The sequence below is a fragment of the Vicia villosa genome, unplaced genomic scaffold (genome assembly GCF_029867415.1).
Source record: "Vicia villosa cultivar HV-30 ecotype Madison, WI unplaced genomic scaffold, Vvil1.0 ctg.002637F_1_1, whole genome shotgun sequence".
NCBI classification, from domain to species: domain Eukaryota; kingdom Viridiplantae; phylum Streptophyta; class Magnoliopsida; order Fabales; family Fabaceae; genus Vicia; species Vicia villosa.
Window position 1 is genome coordinate 33,324 of NW_026705991.1, and position 10,570 is coordinate 43,893.

A 10,570-nucleotide genomic window follows, 5' to 3' on the forward strand; every position below is an offset into this window, starting at 1 on the left:
GACAACATGAGTTTCTTGTGTCTCAACCTGTATAGTAACGTACAACTCGATGGAATTCAAGCCAGAGTATTCGTGGGTAGCAAACATATCTTGGAGGTCTTCGTCATTTGCAATCTCCATCTCATAAAACTTGACGGTGTTGTTGTTATTGAAAGAGGGACATTGGTAAAAAAATGTTTGCAATAGGACCCATTGCAATCTTAGCGTGTAGTCGCTGAATGAAGGATGTAAAGGTGGCTCTTTTGCTTAACAAAAATGGCACAACTTGAGTGTTTCTCATCACAAAACCGGCTATTTCATGTGAGTAAGTCTCACCGTTTAGATGGGCATGTACAAGGTATTGGGGAGATGAAGCCATTTTTTCGGGTTAGTGTTTGGGTGTTGTAATATCAGTTGATAATAGGCAATATTGTTTGTGTGTGTTGTAATGTTTAAAGATATTGGTTGTCTTATATAGGATAATGCTCTATTGCACAATGTTACCAACATGCTAATCTAGGTCTGTCCCAAGATTCCAACATGACGAGACTAGACAGACGCACGTTGATCTAAGTCTGTCCCAAGATTCCAACATGACGAGACTAGACAGACGCACGCTGATCTAGGTCTATCACAAGAGTCCAACTTGACGAGACTAGTCAGACGCACGCTGATCTATGTCTGTCACAAGAGTCCAACATGACGAGACTAGTCAGACGCACGTTGATCTAGGTCTGTCACAAGAGTCCAAATTGAATGTAAAAGACCAACACACAATGGTAAATGTCTGTTAGCTTAATTAATGTTCAGACAACCACAACTAACACAACAACCGCATTAATTTTAACTAAATGATCCAGCATTTGCAACATTAAACAACTGGTAGAACACGAAATTACATTGCAACAAATAAAACAACACAAAATAACTGGTAGAACACGAAATTGCATTGCATCAAATAAAATAACGCAAAATACTAGTAGAACACGAAATTTCGTTGCAACAAATAAAACAACACATAATCTAAACTACTCAAGTATCACTGCAAGAACAAGTGGATTTTTAACGCCTCGGTTAACTTCTCCACTGTGTGTCCAAAACATTAGATCCACATCTACATCGTCTTTCACACGATCCCAATAATACATGTAGGTGCCTTCTGGGTTATTATCTGTCAACGTAATGTATGGACAATGATAATCTATTTGTTTAACTTTCCTGGTTGGACCATCCAGTTGACGAAACCCTTTGTTGATGGCTCTAACAATTCTCTTGAAATCCCAATGCGGGTTCAGACAAACCCGCATGTGACTACCTTCCTCAAAAAAGACTATAGCCCAAACTGAATCCATTTATAATTATTTGCAGTAAGAAGAAAATAAGAGTTAATACTTCAACTGCACACACACACCTCTATTTATAGAAGAGCGTATCACTTGTAGCAAGTATTTTTTAGCGCGTAAATATGGCGGGAAATATTGTTGTTAATTATTTATAACTTAAATATTTGATACTTATTTATCAAGCGTACCAATTGTAGCAATTATCCGTAATGATAAAATATGATTTCATTGAAATATGTGTTGAGCATTTGATTGAACAGTACAGAAGTTACAGAAATGATAATGAAACTGCGGCATCTAGGATATTACAACGGTTAAAACAATGTCTTCTCTGTCCTCCATCATCCGAGTGCATTGGATGTGGTCTTCCATAGTCTCCCACCAATGCTGCCTTTCAAGAAAAACACCACCCCTTGTTCTAAGCCTCTTGATAGATCTGATTTCTTCGCCGGGACTGTACTCACCATAAAAAAACCTCAGGATGGTCCTCTTAAGTTGGCCCATGGAATGGATATTCCAAAACATAACCGGTATGGGAGGTTTGACGGCCGAGAAAATGACATGCCCGTTCCTTCTACGATACTCCGGTTGATAGTCGAACCGCCTCACAGGTGGTGGAGGCTCTGAGCTCCGGTGCGTGCTATCTGGCCTTATGCGAGATCTCATCTTTAATTCTTGTGTGTAGTCTTATGCACACAAGAAACCCTAATTTATAGAGGGACGCATGCCTGAGTTACGATCCATAACACTACTAGGGTTTCCACTACATGACAAAACAGAAACCCTAATTTTCAAAAAAAAATTAGGGTTTCCACTAATGCGCCAAATGGAATGGCGGATAGGTTATTTTTCTTTCCTGGAAGGCACCAAATGGTTTGGCGCATATGTGTTGCATTTGAATGCATGTGCCATTCCATTTGGCGCATATGTGTTATACATGTGGTCCCCACCTGGTCCCCACGTCCTAATAATTTATGTGTTTTTCATGCGTCTGAAACGATTCCTGCAAGTTCGCATGCGTCTAAAAGGATTCCTGAAACAATTCCTGAAAAGATTCCTGAAACGATTCCTCCTAATATTGCATGCATGCAACCCTATCTGTCACCTATTTCTGCTCTGCATGCATGTCACCATGTCCTGTCACCGAAAGTTATGTTGCATGCATGCCAACCACTTCTGCACAAGCAACACCTAGCAACTTTGAATGTGTTGACATGTCCAGCATGCAGCTTGTTACCGTTTCAGCCTCATCACTATATATACTACCTAGGCCTCTGCAGATTTCTCATCACCATCACTTATTTACTCTCTCAATAATCATTTTGCTTTCAAATTCCAGATTTCAAGTGTTCAACCATGTCTCTCTTAACAATGGGTGATACGCACCGAGGAACCCCCAAGAACATCGCATCCTATGTAAGTAATTTTCTATTACGTTAATAACATGCATCTGTCTATTATGTTATAACTGAATACTTATGCTTACATAATTATTTTCAGGATGCTTCCCGATTCCGGACTCGTAGTCACTCGATCATCGCTCCGGACGAACGCATAAGACCCTACTTAGAAGTTGTTGGTTTCGGACCAATTAGCAGCATCGATGAGGCTTCCATTGATCACAAATTTGTTCTGGCCTTGTTAGAACGCTGGAGGCTGGAGACACACACTTTCCATCTTCCAACAGGGGAGTGCACCATAACCCTGGAGGATGTTCACATGCTACTAGGCCATCCAGTAGATGGTAAGGCAATTAATGGTTGTGTCATGCAGGCAAATTCCCTATGCTATCAGGCATTGGGTATAGACTTGGTTGAGGGACAAGTTGGTGCTAGGGGACAGGGTGTTAACCTTAAGAGGTTAAAGGACTATTATGACAATTTTCGGTTGGATGATAATTCTCCCCGAGAAACTATACTTCAGAAAACCAGGTGCTATCTGATCTTGCTAATTGGAAACGTTTTGTTTCCAGATAGTACCGGTAACACTGTTAATTTCATGTATCTATGTTTATTAATGGATTTTACTAGAATTAGTCTATATAGTTGGGGGTCTGCAGTGCTGGCTACGGTGTACCAATCCCTGTGCAAGAACGCAAAATACGATTCTTGCACATTCTATGGATGCGCTCTGTTGGTGCAAGTGTGGGGGTGGTGAAGGATGCCTATAATGGCCCCGATTAACAAAGCCAGTTGGACCTTTCCGTATGCAATGAGGTAACTTTTTAATTCAAATTTTTCATGCAGAATTAGTGGATTATGATTTACTATAATTAACACATTTAATTTGCGTTTTAGATTTTGCGTGAAAAAAATGGACTTCACAAAAAATCCGCGGTCAAATATCACAATGTACCGCGAGCTGATTTATCACTTACGACCCGAGGATGTATTATCTCTAATCTTTTGCTCTTTTATAAGTGTATTTTTTATAAATATTTGACTGAAATAATGTATAACTCTTATGCATGCAGTTTATATGGAGACCGTATCTCGATTGCGACCATGAGCCTAGAGGTGCAGATGCAACCATTTGGACTACAAAATGTTGCCTGATCCGGTACAACATCATTGAAATGCATCATAGTGACAAGGTCAAACTATAGTTTGGAATTCATCAAGGTATACCCGATCCTCCAATTGACTTGGGAGTGTGGCACCTCAGACGAGTCAACCATCAGTGGAATCACCAAAACTGAAAGGATTACGCACCCGACTGACGCAAGATATGGAAGGACCGTCGCCAATATGTCCTCGACTTCCCCGTGAGTGATCATGAGATGAAACCGTCAGCAGAATACATGAGTTGGTACCGTACGGTTATCACCCCTAACTTATTTATTGCAGATCCGTTCTACTTAATAGACCCCCGTGCTCACAACTACATCCTATCCCAACAACAACCTGAAGAGGAACAACAACAACGACAACAACAACAACAACGACAATAACTACGACAAATACACCAGCAACAACAACAACAACGAGAACAAGAACAAAATCAGTACACCAACCAACAACAAAATCTGTTCCATACTCCGTCCCGTTCTGCCCGCAACTACCGGCAACCAAATTTGTTCCAATCACAGTCTCAACCTTTCCAAGAAGCTGAAGACCAACACCATTCTGCTAGCCAATACCAGACACAATCACAACCACTTGGCTTTGCAGGTTACACAGGGTCCACAAGGTTCTTCGGAAAAAACATTGAGACCGGTTCGTCAAGCCTCCATCTAAGTCCCGACGATGGTCCACATGCTGAATCATCTCACCGTGACACCCCTTTTGGCTATGCAACACCGTCGAACCAATTTGGCTTTTATCAAGGTAGTTCTAGTGCTGCTGGGTGCTACCAACCTGAAGTCGTGTCCCAACCCACTCCCCCACCACCATTTAACACTTATGAGGGCTTGGGTAACCGACTGTACGACAGTCGGTTTCCGGAAAATTATGGTGGCGTGGACGAATTCATAGACAGCGACCAGCAGAACAACCCACTTCCAGGCCCAGTTACACAGACCCAGCAAGAAGCACGAAGGGGTAGGGGTAAGGGTGGTGCTAGACTTCGCGGCGGCATCAACGAACGCGCTAGACGTCCGATAACAAGACCTTCGTGCGGAACAAATGGTTATCTTGGCGATGGACGCCATTAGGCATTTTGTTATGTTTTCTTTAATCAATTGTTGTTGATGTATCGTTTCTCTTAAATTAATGAAATTTGCTATTTCCGGTTATTATATATAGCCCCGTTGTTTCGATTTCGAATAACCGATGTCAATCTAGGGTTTTCTAAATGTAATTATAAGAACTAAAAAAAATAAAAAAATAAAAAAGAAAATGGACTAATGCGTCATTCCATTTGGCGCCAACACTTAGAAAAATAGGGTTAGCCAAATGGTTTGGCGCATGCACCCTTTTTCAATACCTTTGCGCCATTTCATTTGGCGCATACACCTTTCCGGGGTCCCAAACCTAGACATTTTGGTAAATACTCCGAAAACATAGTTTTTTTGGTAATTTTTTTATTAAACCTGGTTATTTAAATTTTTTTTTCCTCATTTGTTTTGAAATGTGACTTTTATTAGAATGATACGGGTAATATTGTTTTATTATATGCTTGATTACAAAAGCAGCACAATAGAAACAGGTACATAAATGTTTAAAACTTTGGTAGCCATTTAGAACATAACTTTTAATATTCCAAAACTTGTTAGTAACGTTGATAAGATTATTGAAAAAAATTATAAATCTATCCAGTAGTTTGAAAAGGTTCATACAAACTTTTCATTAGAAAAATTGCTGATATCCAGATTATAGCTGGCTTTCTTCTACCACTAGATATAAAATTGCAAAGCTTTCTTCTACAAATAATATAAAATTGAAGAAGGTATAAAATTTCACTAACTTGACATAACTGTCTTCACTGAATCTTGCCTAATTCAGAATTCAAGTTCCGAATGCATTATCGGTAAGTTCTGAATGCATCTTTCTTGATTTCATATTCTTAAATTTATGTTACAAAATTATGTACACATTTTTGAGACCTATACTTATTGATATATAAATTTGAATACACCATTCTTATTATTAAATAACAGCAACTGGAGAAATTTCTACAAGGGGCACATGTTCCATAATCCAATTCCAATCCTCAGAAGAACTTTGCTGCAAACAATCAACTTGCATACTCCGAAAATGTAAAACTTCGAGCTTCTCCAAGTATTGGATGCCAGTTGGTATATTCTTCAGTCCAGGGAGTCCGTATAACTGAAGTTTTTTCAGAGAAGGCAGTGCTCCTTTGTCGATAATAATCTCTTTCAATTCATTCGAAGATCCAACATCCATTTCCTTTAGTTTCTGAAACCATCCATCTTGAAAATGCAAATTTGAACCTCCATACGCACCGACGCCTATAGAGAGAATCAACAAGTGTTGCAAACTGTTAAGGGATTCCATTGGATCTTTAGTTAAACACGAGAGCTTCAACCTCAACACAACAAGATTTTCAAGCTCTAAAATCCACTCTGGCAACTTCTCTAGCCTCCCGCGTACTGTAAGTTTTCTAAGCTTACTCGGCGGTGAAATCAAATTCAAATCACTGAATTCATTGCTAGCTGTAGAACTTAGTTTAACATGTAATTTCTCCAAGTGTTTCATTTCAGCGATCGACGAAGATAGAACGTTGTAATCTTCTCTACGAACATTAAGCAGCCCTATTTCTTTCATCTGCTTCATCTTTCCTAACTCTTTAATAACCTCTACAGCTCCATCCATACCTAAATTAACATAACATAGTGTTTGTAGGGATGTCATCTCTCCAACACCATTCTTTAATTGAATCAAAGATAGTCCGGAGCCGATAAGGTGTTTTAGCTTTCCAAGCTTGCTAATCTCTTTTGGCAACTCATTAACATTAGCAGCCCTTAGATCCAAGGTCTCTAGGTTCCGGAGCAAGCCAATGGAGTTCGGGATTTTACCTGTTGTAATATAACCCAAGCTTAAATACTTCAAATGAACCATATTTCCCAACTCTTTAGGAACATACAACAATCGCGAAAATTTATAATCAAGAACCTTTAAGCGTATGTATTTCGTAGGAAATCTCCTCAAAAAGTAAATATTTGGTTCTTCATTTGTAAAAACAAGTATTGACCGAACATGTGATGTTTCAGTACACTCAATGAAATCATCAGATGAGGTTGTTATTGATAGGCGCCGAACTGTTCCACTTAAGGATGATTGTTCATCTTCACTAATATGCTTGCAAAAGTTTAAATCCTCAAATTTTTTTAGGACCATATCGCGTATTAGATCATGAACACGACAACCCTTAACTTTACCATCAATTCTAACCGAAGATAATTGCACTAAGCTTCTATGGATCAACTCTGTTAAATATCCTTCTGCAACTTCTTCCAAAGTCATCCCCCTTTCCTCCTTCACAAACCCTTCAGCTATCCATTGTTGAATCACTGTCTTTGTTTTAACTTCATAATCTTGTGGATATATTCCAAAATACAACAAGCACGACTTGAGATGGTAAGGCAAATCATCATAACTTAAACCTAAAATTTCTTGTATCCCAATTAAATGAGTACTTTTCAATAGCTCTAAGCTTAGATTTTCGTTAAATTTCTGCCACTCAAAAACATTTTTCTCTTTTGCAGACAAAACACCACCAATGGCAACAATTGCTAGTGGTAATCCCTTGCATTTTCTAACAATTCCATAAGCTATATCATTCAGCTCCTTTGGACAATACCCACCATAGTCAAATTTGAATGCCTTCTTATTGAACAGCTCGAAAGATTGTTCTTGAGTTAAAGGTTGCAACTCAAGCACTTCAACAAAAGAAGATTTTTTACAAGACATTGCAACATCTAGTTTTCTTGTTGTGATAAATATCCTACTTCCATTTTTATTATCACTTACCGCAAATTCAATATCATCCCAAAAATGTTCACTCCAAACATCATCAAACACGACAGCGTACCTTATTTTCTGCAAGCAGTTTCTCACCTCACCCGTCAATGACCCTCGATCCATTTGAAAAATATCCTCAGGAGGATCTTCTCGTTTTTGTTTGTAAAAGTTTAGCAACATGTCCCTTAACAACCCTTCAACACTATATGATTGAGACACGGTGATCCATACACGGAAATCAAAGTGTCGAACAACATTCTTGCTTTCAAAAACTTTCTTGGCAAGAGTGGTTTTACCTTGCCCTCCCATTCCAACTACAGACACCACAGTGCGCTCATCTCTTCCTTTTACCAACCAATCAATCAACCCATCTCTTTGATGTTCATATCCCACAACATCAGATTCATCAATGTAAAGAGCAGCCACTCGAGGATCTTGCCATTTGAAATTCTGGCTTTCCCGAGAATTGCTTGATCCTTGTTCTAAGGAATGTTGGAAACCATATCGTTCACTTCTTTCCTTGATCCCACAAACAGATAACTTAATATCTTGAATCTCAGACGCTATCTGGCGGCGAGGGATGATAGCTTTGAGTTTATGAAGTAAAAATACACATCCAGGATGAGGAGGCTGCTGTCCGACATGAATCAAATAATCATCAATGATATCTTCAATGCGAAAAGCTGTTTCCCTAACTTGTTTCACCCATGTTTTGACTCCTTCAGCTGTTGAAGCTCTTTTATCAGCATCCTTAAGGAATGCTTGAATACTTTCAAGCTCATCTTTAATATCTGCAAACTCTTTGTGAATACCTCTCAACAGCTTGGCTTCTTTCTTTAACAGTGGAAGTAGTTGATCAATAACTAATGACACTGCCACTTCCGCCATATGAGTTGAGCTCTGATTATTGTTGTTTTGTGGGATGAAGATGTACTGCTCCAATGTTTGTATTCCTAGAGGTTTGTTAAGCGCAGCATCTGTCATGAATAAAAGGAAGTTGCCTGCTATCCACTAAATGGGAATCTAGCAAATAAATATCAAGCTACCTACAAGACAAATAGTTCATAGAATGTGAACGTTAAAACGTGTGGTTACAATTTATGTCCTATGGTACTACTTTGACTACAAACAGAGGGAAGTAATGGAGACCAATTAAAAAAAATTTCACACTGGTCTTTATTATATGAAAAAATTTACTTTTTACATACATTAAATAATCAATGTTTTTGAACTATTATATACATGAGATACAATGATTATTCTATAAATTTAAAAATAACTTTTTTATAATAATGACCGAAGAGAATATTAAATATGAATTTAAAAATATTAGGAGTAAACTTTCAAAAGGACTCATGCTTAATTTTGTCGGTGTTTATTTGATTTGAATTTCTCGTATGATATCAGATTATGGGTCATTTTAATTCATGATTAAAAATAGGGTAAAAGGGCAACTAATGTTATCAGAATAAAATAAAGATTTCGTACCATTGTTTGCTATTTTATGAAGTGAATAAATATTATTATCAAAGAAAACAAAACTGAAACATGGAGGGACAAATACTAAAACTTGAAAGGAAAACAACATAATTGTAAAGAAACAAGCTTTTCAGTACCTTTACCATAAGTAGAGTTGGTTAGACTTTTACAAATATAAAAAAAAGACACATTCAATCGCGAATGATAGACTTGTCGAACCAACTATTGTACTTGTCCGAAATTTGAAGAGTGTTACTTTCCCTCTTTCATGGAAAAAATATATTGAATTCCAAATTACATAAGTATAAGTATGTACATTGGTATATGCTCTTTCAGTCTTGAGACTTTCTCTATAATTAGAGAGTTTCTTGAAATCCAACTCATATAAGATATAATTATCCACACAAAAAGGATAGCAATGGCATATCGTATGTGTGAGAATATATAACTCATAATGAAATACATGCAGGGTAGCTGTGAAATATAAGGTTTAAGTTGGATGCATGCACAAGAATTAACAATGTCAAATACATAATTTGAAACAATTTGGTTTTTAAGGTAGTGAGATGCTATACAGACCTGAACATTAACAATTTAACATAAGAAGTGGTCAACTTCAAATTGATTCAGTGACTCAACTCGATGTTAGAGAGAAAACAAACCAGCTGAAATATTTAGACATATAACTGAAAGCTTTAACTTCAAATAATCACATAATAAACTAGAAGAATGAACGTTTGCTTTAGTGGAATTCTCTATGTTGGAAAAGCTTAAAGAATACACCATTAATCATTTTTGGTTTTTGCATTAGTTAGCCAATATCCTATTGATTGTTATCAGATAAAACAAAATAAAAAAACAGCAATTTCTGTGCAAGACAAGTACCTTCTGATTTTGTAAGTTAGTCAGTGAAATGAATTATGCGATAGTGGTTAATGTCACCAGCCAATACAACTTGCTGTAACACCAAATCATAAAATTTTCCACTCGGCTTTCTAACATTAAGGTTGTCAGTAGTAGTTTCAGAACACGAGATAACCTGCTAATTCAGCAAAGCATTTTAATCGCCATGAAATCTGGAAGCAGGTAAAGCGGCAAGTTGAGCAGAAGAGTATTAGAGAATGGCCAACCGGGTCTCTCATATGCAGTATTCCAAAGAAGATACCACTGCATTTCTTTACATCTGATAGAAGTGATGCTGTGGATGAGTTAAGTGAATCCTTAGGTCAGAAAGTTTCGTTAGAGAAAGAATTTCAGCCACCACCTGTAATACTACTTTGCAAATTGTCACATCCTAAGCTTTACATGAAAGAACATGAGAATCAGAGAATGACCAATTATATCTCA

General features: G+C 37.7%; 1 protein-coding gene across 1 annotated transcript; it reads right to left on the reverse strand.

Annotated features, from left to right (window-relative positions):
- Positions 1-5,648: 5,648 nt before the first annotated feature.
- LOC131639441 (disease resistance protein RPM1-like) lies at positions 5,649-8,728 on the reverse strand. The gene has a single exon (XM_058909936.1). The coding sequence runs from the start codon at positions 8,726-8,728 to the stop codon at positions 5,909-5,911; it is 2,820 nt and encodes a 939-aa protein (XP_058765919.1). The 3' UTR covers positions 5,649-5,908.
- Positions 8,729-10,570: the final 1,842 nt, after the last annotated feature.

Coding starts and splice junctions, on each gene's coding strand:
- LOC131639441 (XM_058909936.1), bottom strand. CDS start 8,728: ATGACAGATGCTGCGCTTAACAAACCTCTAGGAATACAAACATTGGAG.